Genomic DNA, 15,173 nt, shown 5'->3' on the forward strand with positions numbered 1-15,173 from the left:
CGCTCGTTGATTTCTCTGGTTGGAGGGGTGAAGGAGGGGTCGTTTTCGCCACAGGCTGACGTGCGCCACCGGCAGAGAGGGTGGTGTGCGCCACACTCGAGATCTCAACTTTGGCGACAATGACGTTGCCCAGATGATGCACTTGTGTTTGATGGTAACAGGGGTTGGCAATCGCCTGTTTCATGTTAAAGAGAGCTCTAAGCCATGGTTTTCACTAATCATTTTGGTTTCGTTGGCATGCAAAAATTCACACTTTAGCAATGATTGCTTACAAGGTACTGTAGTTGAGTTCAACCTAGAGAGGCATCCTGCTCAATGCAGGTTGCCTTCATGCATAGTAGTGCCGAGTTATGCAGCCTGTACCCAAACGCTCACGGCATCAATCACATAACATATCAAACAAATCTGTCCAGCCCAATCAGAGCTCTTCCTGGGGCTGCGCATGAATGCCCTCTGCCTCCTCTGCAACCGGGACTGGCTCACCAGCGTCCGAGCCAGGGGCCACCTTTTCTGGGCGGGTAATGCCAGCAAAGTCGTCTGCAACCAGACGAGCCACATTCTTACCCATCAAGGCGCTCGTCTCCATGGTGGAGATGAAACTCTCGATGCCAGACGTGTAGTACACTCCGTCGCCCACGATGGGGTCTTCGAACGTGACACGCGGCAGCTCTTGGGGATAGGAATAAAAGACGTGAGGGTAGTACCATGAGATAGGCTCAAAGGTATCCGCATCCTTATCCTCGCCCTTGGCGGAGATAATCTGGTTGGGAATTTTGGTACCGAGAAGCGCGGACAGGAACTCGGCCGTCACTGGCTGGGGGGAGAAGATCTTGTACGCATACTCCAGCTTTTCGGTCTTGGGGTTGATGACAGACTTCAGGGTGCTGACTGAGTAGAATCCGGTGCTGCCAACGCCTTCAGCACCCTTCTTCGGCTCCTCGTCTTCACGGAGAGTGGTGTAGACGGAGCTAGGCGCTTTGCTTCCGGGCTTGAGGCCAAAGAACTCGGGGCTGAGCTTGAGCGGCGATGTGAAAAGCGTGACATGGAGCTTGGTGTAAGGAATCTCATCGATCTGGCGATCAAGGACACCTTCACCGGCCTTGATGTTGCCAAATTGCCAGGGGTTTGCGAGGATGATGTTGTCAAAGGCAACTCCGTACTCCTCAGGAGTGGCCTCCTGGGAGTTTGCGTCTCTCGTCGAGATGACATACTTGGGCGACGAGGTCTCTGTCTTCTTTTGAGCCGCTTCGATAGAAGCTACAGTCGTGTTGCGGTAGATGGTAGAACCACTGGCTCGTACCAGCTCCTCAAATATCCGCCAGTTTCCAGTCTCGACGGACACGGCACCGTCAGTTGCAAAAGAAACCTGACTCGGTGTAAGTGTCAGATATCACGCAAGCGGGCTGCCCTACATACTAGAGTTTCAAGACCATGAATGTAGGCCAAGTTGGACGCATAGTTGACTCGCGTAGCAGCCTGGAGAATCTCACGACTAAAGCGAGGATTGATATCCTTATAGGTCAGCAGTGGTTGGGTTCAAGTCACCATAGAACTCACCCATTGTGCAAGCCCCTGCTCTCCAGTGATGCCTGTAAGCTCTGTCATGCCTATCTCTTGTGCCCTCTGAGTTAAAGACTTGAAAGGAAAGTACGGAGGCTCATAGAGCTGGAGGAATTGTTCCAACATGCTGTCGACGATCTTCTTGGCCTTGTAAGGCGCGAGGCCGTACTTCCAGAACAGCTTGGCAAGGCCCCACCATTGAGATGAACCCTCTTCGGTCTGATACACAAAGTTGATGCCATCCCAGATGGCCGTGATGTCGCCCTTCTCGAGTCGTTGGGGTTCGCTCACGGGGAGCTGGAAGCGCTCAGTCGCGTTGTACAGGATGGCGTTGACACCGACAAAGATTGACGCGCCGAGTTCAATGGGCAGAGACTCATCACCATAGGCCGGGACCGTAAGAGATCGACCTCCGATGCGGCCCGTCTTTTCAAAGATGGTGATGTTGACGGCCAGGTTCTCCTCCTCGGCGTATCTTTGTAAATAGTAAGCAGCCGAGGATCCCGCTGCTCCGGCTCCTACAGCTCATGTCAGCTGAGTTTTATTGAACCGCGATATGAGACAGAACTGATACAAAAGAGCACATCTCAATGCCTTAAGGGTAAGCTTAATATCAATGAAAAGTGGTACGAACCGATGATAGCAACGTTCTTGACTTCTTGGGCCCCAGTCGAACCACGGACAAGCGCGGTGAGCACGGCCAAACGCGAACTCCACGAAAGACGCATCTTGCTAGATAGAAATCAACCAAGACCAGTACAGATGATGTTGATGGTACCCAAAAGAGACACGCTTGAAGAATGAAATGAAGCGTGTTCAATGCAACATTCGTTACCTGGACAATGACGTGGAAACGGCCGGATGTGAGGTGCGACGACTTTCACGTGACATCAGAATGCCCTGTTGAGGTCAACGACACGTACGAGTGCAGCCATGGGTTGATTCGACTCGGCTGGGATGGGATCGGATATTAGACGCATTAAGTGATCTGTGTATCCTGGATGGCCACAAAACAATTGGGCCAGTAATACTCCATAAGTCTCAGCGACAGTCTGTCATTGTCATTAAGCAACAAAGCCATGAGGGGGGAATCCAACAAAGTCATCACTGAGACGAGTGGGCATGTTTCTAGTTCTGTACAAATTGCATTTGGTATCTCAAATATATAAACATTCCAAGCCTATCAGTATCAACACTCGTGGGATCCTGAACATAATCCATACTGAGGCCATCGCTTTTGTGCGCAACCGGTCATTCGTAATAGATTATTCCAGGGAATCATGATCCTTCCTCTTGTAACGCCAAGCTAAATGCATGCGGGCTATCCCAAGCCCCTGAGGAAATACAAATCCATGACCAGAAACTGGGGTCGTATCAAACTGGTTAAAAGAAATCTGTTGTGACTCATTAGGGAGAAAGTCAACCGGAAACCTCCATCTCGGCTGTAACTCTCCGCTATCCATCCTCCGTCAAATCGTAAAAAAACGTATAATTTGATTGTTGTAATAAAGAACATGGGTTTAGTGCGATTTACGAGGCGTCGTCTTCCTCGTCGCTACTGCTGAGGCCACTCTCGACGGCGCCGGCGGTAGCGACAGAACTGTCCCGACTCGAGAGAGCTGGATCTGTGCTGGTGCTCTTGCTCTCTTCACGGGCAGTTCCAGCGGCTGCAGCAGCACTACTTGTGCGTCGAACAGCCTGCCTAGGTCGATTCGGTAGCACCTTGGCATCTCGACTGACATCGTATATGTTGTGACCGGGAGAGTCGTCAGGGTCGTCGCCCTCTTCGTCACCGCTGCTGAGATCAACACCATCAGGATAGCCATCAGAATGGTGTGGAACGATTCGTCGACCCACAATGCCCCTCAGTGATGGCGAATCATCTGGGTCATCTGAGGTTTCCTCGTCCTCGTCTGCTGTCGAGTCGCTGGGACTGAACGGTGGGAAGAAGATGGCAGGGGGTGGGAGGGCAACTGGCGCTAGCCTCTTGATGCGGCCCGACAGATATTCGATCTCGATGGGAGGAGGTTCGCTGACGGACATGGTCTTTGTCGCACCAAAGACGGGTGATGAGGTCGACATTGTTTCCAATCGGCGAATGACGCCCTCTGTACCTTCGCTCGCCCTTCGACCGTCGGGCCGTGAGGTTGGTGGTAGAATATCTTGCTTTGACCTCTTGGTGGCAACTACTACCATGAAGTGGTCCTCGGGGAGAACTCCTCCTAAGCCACAAGGCTCGAGAGGATGATACTCCATGTATTGGGCATTATCAGTCCATTCAAAGTCAAGCTCAATGTCGCTCACATCGTCGGTGTCCTCTGTGAGGCTGGGCGGATCGTCCATGTCGACATCCATTGCCGGGTTTGGCTGGGTCGACAACGGACCACCATCGGTCAGTGGCCGATAGTTGATGAAAGATCCAGAGTTCGATCGTCGCGGTGGAGACAGAGGAAGCTGTGTCTTATCTGACGAGGCCTGGTGCTGGCTAGCAGCCAGCATTTGTGAAGTTGGTGACATATCGCCTGGATCGCCCGACAGATCTGTACAGAAAGGCGCTCCGCTATAATAAATGATGGCACCGTCGTGGCGGCGCTTCTTGCGACTGGATGCACCAGAACCACTGAGACCCCATCTCGACTCTCCAAGGTTGCTGTCTTCTGGGGGTCCGAAGGAGGAAACCGTCTCGTCAGGTGAGGTCTGTCCACCCGAAGAGTCTTGTGCAAACATGGGCTTGTAGTGAAAGCTTTCGGATGGAGCGCACAGCTGTGGATCAAACCTGGACGCGTTCTTGCTCGAGCTTCCGGACTGAAACTCGTCACCAGTAGAGCGTCCTGTTTTCTGGCGCTTGCGTTTCTTGTCCGAACCCTCCTCCGTCTCATCTGTAGACGGGCTCTTTTGGGAGTTGTATCCGGAGCTGTCGCTGCTAAACCTGGTGCCCTCAGTTCCACCACGCCATCGGATTTTCCGGCCATCAGGAGACAATTGGAACTTGGCACTGATCCCTGAAACAGCTGAGCGGACAAAGTCTGGTGTCACGTTGATCATGTGAAGCTGGGCCAGGTTGCACAGCAGGTTCAGATAAACCCAGCCCTCAGCGTCAGGGTGGACATCATGATTGTGCTGCTCAGCCAATAACTCAGGGGGCACTAAGCCCAAATGGCGGATGTAGTCCATATTTTCAGATGGAACTTGAGTACGGTCCGGGTCAAGATCGAGGGGTCGTGTGGGTCGCTGCTCCGGAGGAGGCCGTGCCGGAGGTGATGGATTGGTCCCGGAGCCGGTGCTGTTGCCATTGCCTCCAGATTCCGTGTTGTCTCCGTTCGAGTTGGATGCCGATCCATTGCCGCCGGATCGGCTCTTCTTTCCAGAGTGTCCGGATTGCTGCTCAAGAGGGAGAATTCTGGCTTCTCGCGATGGCTCCTGGCCAGTCTGTAGGGTTGGCGGCTCATGAACTGTGGATGCTGATGAGACATTCGGCTGAGTATCCGCAACAACGGGCGCTAGGGCAGCAGAGCTTCCACTCGGTGCCGAGGACTGTTTCTTCACCGCGTGACGGCCGCTGATCTTTCCCGTGAACAATTGCTCAAGCCGACGGACAACAAGCTTCTTCCTCTCCTTGTCCGTCATGATCATGTGTCGCGGGTACAAGCCTTCGGGAATATCGCGCAGGTAGCTCTCGACCTTTTGCTCCGATGACCTGGCCTGCGAGCCCATGGTAGGGCGATTTAGCGACGTTCCCGAGGACTTGGCGCCTGTTGACATGGATGCATAGGCCGAGTCAGCTGGGCGAAAGTTGGACCCCGAGGACGACGATGCGTGCTTAGAGAACGAGCCAGACGCAGAATACATGTTGTCTCGATTCTGGTGGCGAGACGACTTCTTTTTCTTCTGCGACGACGACGTATCGGGAGACCCATCAAGGCTGGCAGCAAAGTCCCTAAGGGTGGCCTCGAGTTCTCTCTTCTTCTTCTTGGGCAAGCCATGGACCTTGATCTCAAACAGCTTTTCCTTGCGAAGCAGATCTGGACCAGGCTGCTTGTACCGTTTGAGCTCTTCTCGAAGTTTCTGAATTTCTACCGTCAGGTCATCAATGACACTGCGATAGTCATCTGCGCTGCTGCTATGTGCCGTAGTGAGCTTTGGAGGCGCCAGTTGGTGGGCATAGGGAAACGGCTTTTCTTCGTTCGATGAGTCGGATTCTTTTTGGAAAAAGGGAGGATCAACTATAAACCAATTAGTCTCTCTCCATAATGCAACCTAGTTCTTTTCTGCTTCATACCATCCATAATGTTGCTGTCAAAAGTGGCAGTCGGGTTCTGGTTTGAGTGGTCAAACCACGTATTCGGATCGCTTTGCCCAGTCTCATGGCTGTCACCTGACGAGTTACGACGAGGAGAAGTTGTCGTCGTTGTCACGACCGGCGGCGCTGATCCTGGGCTTGCTTTAAGAGACGCATCGCGGGCTAATCGGTGGTGTCGTAGTGTGACAGAATTGGCTGGCGAGGTTCGTCGGGGGAGAGGGTGGCCAGTCTTGGATGACGGCGGCGGTTGGGTTCCTTGCGAAGCGATTTCGTTCGGGGGCATTGTTCTTCATGTGCAATAATGAGGAGTTGACGATGGATTCTTTAGCATTGCTTAGACGTCAAGGCGTCGGGCATGTCGAGAAAAATGGTCGTCGAGACTGGGTTGTGGTATGAATCCCAGGGTCCGGCGATCTGTGGCGTAGGGCCTAGGACCACCTTACAGCGGGCAATAAGCCTGGGTCGGAAGACAGCTGTTAGCACAATGAACAGCATCAGAAAAAAGAATAAAAGGGTGGCCTTGTCGGGAGGTGCGAGCAATGAAGGTTCCGCAAGGCGTAGAGGAGAGCTGCTATTGGCTGCCGTGTGGCCACCGATCGATCGATCGATGCTTTATCGCCATATGACGAAAGGTGATGAGAGCGAGTAACACACGCTCAACGGGGGAAAACACCGGGTGTTCCTGGGACACTCACCTCAGGTAAAATGCACTCCACACAAGCGAAACCCTGGGTACCGAGGAAATTTGGTGATATTTGACAGATGAAGCGATGCCTTGATTTGGTCGTGGTAGTTCGGTCAAAAGGCGTGGGGTGGGATATCCTCCCCACAACCAAGTTTGGGCTTGGGCCGCGAAAAGACGTCGCAACAACTCTGCGACCCGGGTCCGCAACCGATGGACGACCCTGACGTTGGTGGGATTCGGCGTGCTGTAGATCTCGTAGTCAAGCGCGAAAGGGTGACAGGGCTACTCGAGGCGGATGGTGTTGATCAGTCGCGTCGAGTCAAATGTTCACCTAGTCCTGTCGCAGTGGTCGAGAGAGTTTCTGGCTTGGCGAGCTGAAGAAATCCGTCTGCGTGCGTCGGCTGGCTGAAGCTGAGGGTTGAATTGCGCGCCGAAGCTGTTACAGAGGTCGGTTCCAAGCTGGAGTGAGGCCGGGCTTGTTGTCGTGGAAAATCGTCGTGAGAGGGTGGGTAGAGACTTATATCGTGTCCGTGGAAAGACCGGCAGACGTGAAGGGGTATATGAATGGAAGGAAGAGTGGTGGAGAAGCGGTATTCCAACGGTCGATATAAGAAGACCAGGGTACTCCGTGGAGGTCACTCAGGGCGGCACCGAGGTGGCACTGAAGCCGGTGGATGGGATGGATGGCTAGAACGAGGACCAGGAAAACAATCGCCGAGTACTGTTGCACGGCGGAAGAGGGGAGAAAATGGTGAGAGGAGTAACAACAGGGTCAGTGTGAGCTGAAGAGGCTCAAAAGTGTTAATTAACAGAGGAGAGAACACAAGCCACAGGTCTGAGAAGGAGTCGAGAACAGATACTCAACGATCACGGCCAGGTACAGTAGGAGATGGATGGCGACTCGGGCAGGGAGGCAAAGTGGGCAGTGGCAGTGGGCGGTGGTGGGCAGGACTGTGGACGAGGAGGAAGAGGGCATTCAGGGCCTCCACAACAAAAGACATTGGCCGGACGAGAATTTGCTCGACCCGTCCCCATGCAAGCTTGACCTCGATCCAAAAAAACAAGGTACAGCAAGGTCGTCGTCGCCGCCGCCAGGGCATCCGAGTCCCGGGGCGCGGCGGCGGTGCGGTATCGCGAGTGAGCCAGGCGGCCAAGGGCTGGGGATTTGAGGAGCATGCAAGAGCTAGAAAGGCAGATCAAGCGCTCATTGCTCCGATTTCCAAGTTGCTGGAGAAGCAGAGACATCAAAGACCATCGGGGGTCCAGAAAGGGCCAAAAGCAGGGACCTCCTCCAACGGGCTGTACTAGCGTACATGCGCACCGACTTGTATCATGCGCCCACACCCCGGCATTGATAGACGCCGTCGGGAATGCCCTCAATCCCTCAATCCGCAACCAACGAGGACCGGCAGCAGCCGTCAGAGTGGTCGTTGTTCGATATATAGCCACACCCTCGGCCTTGTCAGCTCGCATACGCCCCGAGTGCGGGGACTAGTAGCCCATTTTTAACCAATCATACATGAGAACTCACGAGGAACGGGCCAACTTTGCCAGGGCCTTGCTGATCTTGGTTTTGGTCGGTCATCGGGCCTGCTGACCTCAGGCAGGTGCCTCCCACAGGTCCGCTTGCACCTGTCAAACTCTCGCGGACGCTGTGTGAACTAGCCGGAGCCCCGTACTGTACTGTGACAGCGAGCTCGGCATTCAGATTGACTACTGACCTTACGTACTCCCTAAGAGATCAAGGGTTTGCTCCTTCATCGCATCAGTGCCTTTCCAGTCAATCACCAGAAGCCTCACTTTCGACCTCTCTTGTAGCCAACACTCGGTGGTGCTCACCCTACCGCTAACTGTCCATGGCCCCATTCTTACGTCAAACCGCAGACTGTTCTGGGTTGCGACACTCGAATCCTTGCCTGGTTGCTCCCACGCAACCGACACAAGGAACCAGTGATAAGGATGTTACCCTGTGGCTGTCCACCAACCTCTGCGAGGCAATTGATCGTCAGTCACCGCAACGGCAGTCGGGTTATTTTGGCCCCCCTACCTCCGCATCTTCTGGATACGAAAGGAAGCACATCTGCATCAACTGTCAATCTCTAGCAGTCTCTTGACCAGGAACGGGCACGAATTGCCCGACTCTGGGCTTGGGGCGGCCTTGCTAGAACGTGCCTCTCAGCCCTCCATCAACCTCCTGTACGCAGCACAGAACAGTCTCATGATGCTCTTTCGATGGCTAGGCTCTGACACGCCTTGTTTCGGGGAGTCGGCCATGCAGGCAGGGCGGTGTCACACACGGGACCTGTCGGCCACGCGTATTGCTGGAACCCCTACGTTCGTGAACTCTCTTTCCAAGTTTCTCGGTCTGGTGCCCTGGCATGTTTTATTAAGATGGCTCAAGAGGCCTTTCGGTGGAGATGGTAACATGATCTGCGAATCCAACGAGGTCCGCACAGCTTCGGCTTGCCAGACCTGTCATCAATGTACCAACTGAGGCTCTGCGCCTTGCAGATCACTTCCCTCGAACGGCCACGCCATGACGTCGAACCCGGGGTGCAAACTCAGGGTCCTCGCGTGCCCAGGATCGTCAGGCCCTGCTTGGCGATTGTTCGAGCACTTTCCATGGACCAGATCTCGATTCACTTGACCGCGAGAGACGGAAGAGCAAGGAAAGATGCCAAAGATATTGATACCATGATTATTAGGCGTAAAAATTGCTTAGAGGGCTCATCAAGCTCTTGATACCGGCAATTTTCCGCCCAGAGCCCCCTGACTGATCTGCTACACCAAAATCTCCATCTAAGCACCCGGCCGGCCCCACGATCACGGATCTGGACACGCACCTAGGACTTTGTTCATTCAGTGGCAACGACATGTCCGTTTTTCGAGACAAACGTCATCTAATCCCAAAACCAAAACACCGTCTGTTCAAGTGGCAACGGACCCTTCACGCATGCTTTGCCACGCCTTATCGGATCTAAGCGAACATGCCCGCTCCCATTGGATGACTTGGCGCTCCGACTCTGCCAGACTCGCTCACGATCTCGAGGAAGCGCGTTGGTAGCCGAGATCGAAGCTTGTCGGGAGGACCCTTCGTGCAGCTTGTGGCTGGAGAACTGATCGCTCTTGGACCAAGATGGCTAGGGTCTGTCAGCAAGATGCGATGTTTCCACGTTCGTGGGACCTTGAGGACCTCTTGGAAGCTCAAATCTTGCATCCTGTGTCGATCATTGTCCTCTGAAACGCCCAGGAGCTTCTCTTTCGGAGACTGCCCCTCCTCTTGCTCCCTACCCACTTCCGGCGGCCTCAGCGAAGCATGACACTTTTCGAGATTCCCATGGTGATCACCCGTTCACCGTCAAGATGCCTTATTTGGCCACCCGTTGACTCGGTACTGGCGAGCGGACCGCCCGGTGGACTCACTCGGCTGTGCCACACCTCCTGAAGCCAGGTACGGCATGGTGTTGCGGCCAATCGCTCACAGGGAGCATGGATCTTGGAATCTGAGTTGCATCTCTGTGCCACATCCCAAAGAGAGTTGATGATCTCCTGTGCGCCCTTGAGATAGGTTATCGTTTGTCAGGCTGGCGCAGAAAATCCAAACGGGTGGGGAGACACAACCCGTGATACCCAGGCGGCCTGGAATAGCTTACGGGACGGCCCCATGAAGCTAAGATTTGGACATCTACGGCACAGCACGCGATCTTGGAGACCGTCAGCGCGGATGGCCCGCGATCTGACCATGCGAAGCGTAGCGCTAGACCGCAACCTACGGAACATTACCTTCGCACCCTCAGCCTTGGCAGCTTCATGGAAGGGATTTGGATGCGCAGAGTCAAAGGTTTCGAGACCTCAGGTCCAGAACCTTTTCCTAGGTCATTCCCCCTTCCCGATCTGAGGGTTGACTGACCTCCACGTCCATCTTCGCAGCCCTATCGCGGAGAGGCTCTGGCATCAACACCAACGCACACGAATCTCGGGAGATTTCTGCATCAGCTGGCTTGTTCTCTTTCACTAGCCCTCTAGCTCCCGCATCTCACCTTGGATCAAGACCCCGGCAGCCCGGAGGTCCCACTCCGGCATGCATGAGACCAGGGTCTGATCAGGCTGAGTCCCCTGGTGGATGGTTGTTCAAGCCATGTGGCTGCCCCTGGATGGTTATCAACCTCGGGGAGAGGGGTGTGCTTGAGAGTGGTTGGGTTACGAGCCTTGTGGGCTTGTGAACAAGATCTCCAGCTGGGTTGGGAGCCCTGTCAGTTGTTAGAAGTTTGTGGGACTGTTGAAAGGGGACCTTGGCCTCAAATCGATGCTCTTACAACTCTGCCACTGCCATTGGCCGATCAACTGGGACATTTGCTAAGACAGGCGGGCTTGGATCTCGCAATTGGAGCACGTGAGCTGCTTGGCCACCTTGTCGATGATGGCTAAAGTGAAATCTGCAGCAGTTCGTCTTGAGGCAGTGGACCCAGCCTCGGCTGTCCGCCTACCTGTTCAGTTTTTGATCACCCCCCCGGATTGAGAGGGTTGACCCTGCAGATCTTGTGCTGGGAAGAAAACAAGGGCCCAGTGGATCATGACAGCTCATGTGATGCGAAGCGAACAATACAAAGGTTCTGAATCTCTTGGACGTTTCGAAACATATAACCTGTCCGAGAGTTGTCGGACTTCAACGCTATCGCCGCTCTGGGCTTCTTTCATAATCGCTAACCCCCGTAACGCATAATGTGTTTATTTCTTTGGCTTATATATCGCCAAAAAGTGAGTGCTGTTCTTGGACTTGAGCTAACATTGAGTTTTGGTGGTCTAGCTGGGCCTTGATGGGTCTTTCCTGCTCCTTGAAACAAATCCACTTACCTAACAAGCATGGAAGAGAGGCTCATTAAGCACCTATGAAGCTATAAGCACCTTGGCATACTGACAGATGATAGAAACCCCCCCCCCGAAGCTTGAATTGTGGTCTGGGAATGAGAAGCCGTGAATCCTACAAAGACCCATGACGGACCCATGATAGACGTTGGCCCATTTCCCAGCCGAATCCATATTCATAATCATCACAAACAACATATAGGTGCCAAGACAGGGTGAAGGGTTGATATCATGAGATGATAATCCTATTCATCTCTAATGCTACTTTTACTTTTTTGAATCGTCGACTCTATATCTATCCATCGTCGAGCATGTCTCATCTCTATGCCATCCCAACTCCAAAGCCATTGCATCGACTCGCACATAACACATCAATCAGCAACCCCCACACGCCCAACGCTTCGCCATCATCAAAAACTGCAACTACTACTACACCAATCCCTCGGGATTTCATGATCTCATGCAAATTAAGCCTTCTGGAGAAGAGACTTGCCAGTCATCTCCTCGGGCTGGGGCAGGCCCATGGCCGCGAGGATGGTGGGGGCGACGTCGCCCAGGACACCCTCGTTGTCCTGGAGGCTCCAGCCTTCGGGGTAGTTGGCCATGATGAAGGGCACCTTGTTGGTGGTGTGGCTGGTCTTGGGCTTGCCGTCGGGGAACTTCATCTCCTCGGCGTTGCCGTGGTCGGCGGTGATGAAGAGGATATAGCCCTCCTTCTTGCAGGCCTCGAGGATCTTGCCAATGGCCTTGTCGGTGGCCTCGCAGCCGATGATGGCGGCCTCGTAGACACCAGTGTGGCCAACCATGTCGGGGGGAGCAAAGTTGTTCATGACGAAGGGGAACTCCTGCTCACCCAGACGCTTGACGACCTGGTCGGCAACGCCATCGGCAGACATCTCGGGGGCGTGGTCGTAGGTGGGGACCGACTTGTTGGAGGGGACGAGATCCTGGGACTGGTCGCGGGTCTCGAGGGCAAAGACCTTCTCAACGCCACCGTTGAAGAAGAAGGTGACGTGAGCGTACTTCTCAGTCTCGGCAACGTGAACCTGCTTAACACCCTGCTTGCCCAACCACTCGGCGAGCACGTTGCCCATGCGCTGGGGCTCGAAGGCGACCTCGAAGGGATAGTCGCTCTTGTACTGGGTCATGGTAACGAGGGGCTTGATCTTGGGGTATTCAAAGTCGGGGAGGACAGATCGGTCGACATCGCCGAGAAGCTGGGTGATCTGACGGACACGGTCGGATCGGTAGTTGAAGAAGAAGACGGTATCGTCATCTGGTTACTCGTTAGGTGAAGCTCATTTGTTGAGATACACACAGAAAACTCACCCTTGATGCGGCGCTCATCACCACCAACAATGATGGGGGTCAGGAACTCATCCCTGTCCTTCTCACCACCACGCTCATATCGAGCTCGGACGGTAGCGACGGGGTCCTCAGAGGCCTCACCCTCACCGTGGCACAGACCCTTGAGGGCAATCTCGACTCGCTCCCAGCGCTTGTCACGGTCCATGGCAAAGTATCGGCCGACGACGGTGGCAATCTCGCCAATCTCGAGCTCCTTCATGGTGTCGACAAGCTCCTGCATGTAGTCGGCGCCCGACTTGGGGTCGGTGTCACGGCCATCACCAAAGAAGTGGATGAAGACCTTGGGCACGTTGTACTCCTTGGCGGCCTTGAGGAGGGCGTAGAGGTGGGTTTGCTTGGAGTGCTGCAAGCGGTGTAAGTGACAATGGTCGAGAAAGGGGTCAGGGGGGGATGCATGGATGTATCGTGCAACTCACCACACCGCCATGGGAGACGAGACCGCAGAGATGTAGGCGACCGTTGCCAGCAGCGGCACTCTCAAAGGTCTTCTTGATGACGCTGTTCTTGCTGAACTCGCCAGTCTTGATGTTCTGGTCGATGCGGACAACGTCCTGCCAGACGACGCGGCCGGCTCCGATGTTCAAGTGTCCAACCTCGGAGTTGCCCATGAGGCCCTCAGGAAGGCCCACCGCCAGCGATGAGGCCTCGAGCTCGGTGAAGCCGTTGGAGTCCTTGGAGAGCTCGTCCATGACGGGGGTCTGGGCAGCGGCGATGGCGTCGCCATTCTTGGGGCTCTCCTCTGAGGCGATACCCCAGCCATCAATGACGACTGCATGAGTGCAACAGCAATATGATTAGCCAGGCCAGCTCGAGGTAGACGAGAATGAAGCAGAAGACGAGGATCCAATCCGGCCGCGGGTTCTCTGGAGAAGCCTCCTGGACGACTGCGGGTGCAGTCTTGGAGCGCCGCGACGATGGACGAGGAGGAGTTGTCGTCGCCTTCGTCGTCGAGCTGCTGCTATCGCGATCGCGGGGCACGGATTTGGAGATGGAGGGGGCGGGGCATGATGGGAGGGACGACGTACTGAGGCAAGCCTTGTGGTCGGTCTTGGACATGATGGAGCTCTTGTTTTTTTCAGCTTCTTTTTCTGAAGGGAATTGTTTGCTTTGTGAAGCAATGAAGAAGAGAAGAGAAAGAGAAAGAAAAAATTGGGAAGGGGATAGAAGAGGATAAGGCGGAGTGCAACACGGGCTGTTAGTGAAGGAAATGATGCGTGATTTGATGGGCCCAGAGCGAGACGGACGATTTCGCAGGAAACACGTTAGTTGTGGTGGGGGGGTATGTCATGGTCTGATGGCATGAGAATTATTGGCACTGTACAGACACTATATAAGTGTGAATGTATCACAGTGCAATGATAACCTTGCACTGGCATCCCCCCCAGACCCACCAACAGCGCCTTTCTTTCGGACCGTCCACCCCCAGCTCAACACTCCATCTTCCCTCTGCAGGCGGCTCATCGGCCCAATCGATCTCGTCCATTTTCCCACCATCATCGACAATCCTCGATAACATAACGGGAGTTATCTTGTCTCTCATGCAGTCAATGCAAGGCTGACAGAAGACACACTCCACTCGGCTCTCTTCCCCGGTTGTCTTCCACTCTCAACAACACGTGTGTCAGCCTCAACCTCTCCTTGCCCTTTTCAACACTTCACTTCAGCCCGGTTCGGCACTCGCCTGATTTCTTCCAAACTACTCCCCTCGAGCCTTTTCGCGGTCAAAGCAAAAAACTGAAGCCATTAAAACGAACCATGTCTTCGTCATCTGGCCCACACCCGCTGGCCCTTCCGCCCACCTTCTCTCCCGATACTCTCGACGCGCTCTCGGAGCTCTCCCTCGTCCTCGCCCGTGTCCGTGCCGGCATCCAGTCCTCGGCCGGCATCACCACAGAGCCCGCCCCAGGTACGACCGGTCACAATGCTCCAGGCGGTCCTACGCTTTCCTTCAAGGATGTCCCAGGGGCGACCGATGGTCTCAAGCACAAACTGCAACGAGCTCGCGCCCAGGTCCGTGAGCTTCCGGACATGAACAGGCCCATCGCGGAGCAGGCCGAAGAGATCCGTGAGCTTGAGGCTCGCATAGAGATGCAGAGGACAGTGCTTCAGAAATTACGAGACGAGGCCGCAGGCAAGGAGAGAAAAGATGACGTCGCTGCCGCCGATAAAATGCAGACATAATACAATAATGGCACCAAGAAAGGAAAGAGAGCGATCTAATGCCAGGAGGATCTAAAAGGCAAGAATGCAATTGCATTAGCGCAAGGCGTTTGGAGTTTTGAAAGTACAGTAAAAGGAGGTTCATCTTGATTGCGCTTGACCTTGACTATTTACACATATCCCGCTAAACACCGTCCGTATACCCATGGGCCCCAAGGAACAAATTCGATCTGG

At 54.3% G+C, this 15,173-nt stretch overlaps 4 protein-coding genes across 4 annotated transcripts; 1 reads left to right on the plus strand and 3 right to left on the minus strand.

The window, feature by feature from the left end:
* Positions 1–418: 418 nt before the first annotated feature.
* Positions 419–2,288, minus strand: NCS54_00540700 (Prenylcys-lyase domain-containing protein; the record flags this gene model as incomplete). Its single annotated transcript, XM_053150912.1, has 4 exons — positions 419–1,366; positions 1,417–1,512; positions 1,558–2,078; positions 2,195–2,288. 4 exons carry the CDS (start codon positions 2,286–2,288, stop codon positions 419–421), a joined length of 1,659 nt encoding a protein of 552 aa, XP_053006887.1.
* An 802-nt stretch (positions 2,289–3,090) lies between these two features.
* Positions 3,091–6,143, minus strand: NCS54_00540800 (Hypothetical protein; the record flags this gene model as incomplete). Its single annotated transcript, XM_053150913.1, has 2 exons — positions 3,091–5,783; positions 5,840–6,143. 2 exons carry the CDS (start codon positions 6,141–6,143, stop codon positions 3,091–3,093), a joined length of 2,997 nt encoding a protein of 998 aa, XP_053006888.1.
* Positions 6,144–11,878: 5,735 nt separating this feature from the next.
* Positions 11,879–13,835, minus strand: NCS54_00540900 (Phosphoglycerate mutase; the record flags this gene model as incomplete). The annotated part of the gene is made up of 4 exons (XM_053150914.1): positions 11,879–12,687; positions 12,741–13,122; positions 13,196–13,548; positions 13,805–13,835. The coding sequence occupies 4 exons, from the start codon at positions 13,833–13,835 to the stop codon at positions 11,879–11,881; spliced, it is 1,575 nt and encodes a 524-aa protein (XP_053006889.1).
* A 699-nt stretch (positions 13,836–14,534) lies between these two features.
* NCS54_00541000 (Mediator of RNA polymerase II transcription subunit 9) lies at positions 14,535–14,960 on the plus strand (the record flags this gene model as incomplete). Its single annotated transcript, XM_053150915.1, has 1 exon — positions 14,535–14,960. The coding sequence occupies one exon, from the start codon at positions 14,535–14,537 to the stop codon at positions 14,958–14,960; it is 426 nt and encodes a 141-aa protein (XP_053006890.1).
* Positions 14,961–15,173: the final 213 nt, after the last annotated feature.

This window comes from Fusarium falciforme, chromosome 4, assembly GCF_026873545.1.
Source record: "Fusarium falciforme chromosome 4, complete sequence".
Lineage (NCBI taxonomy): Eukaryota > Fungi > Ascomycota > Sordariomycetes > Hypocreales > Nectriaceae > Fusarium > Fusarium falciforme.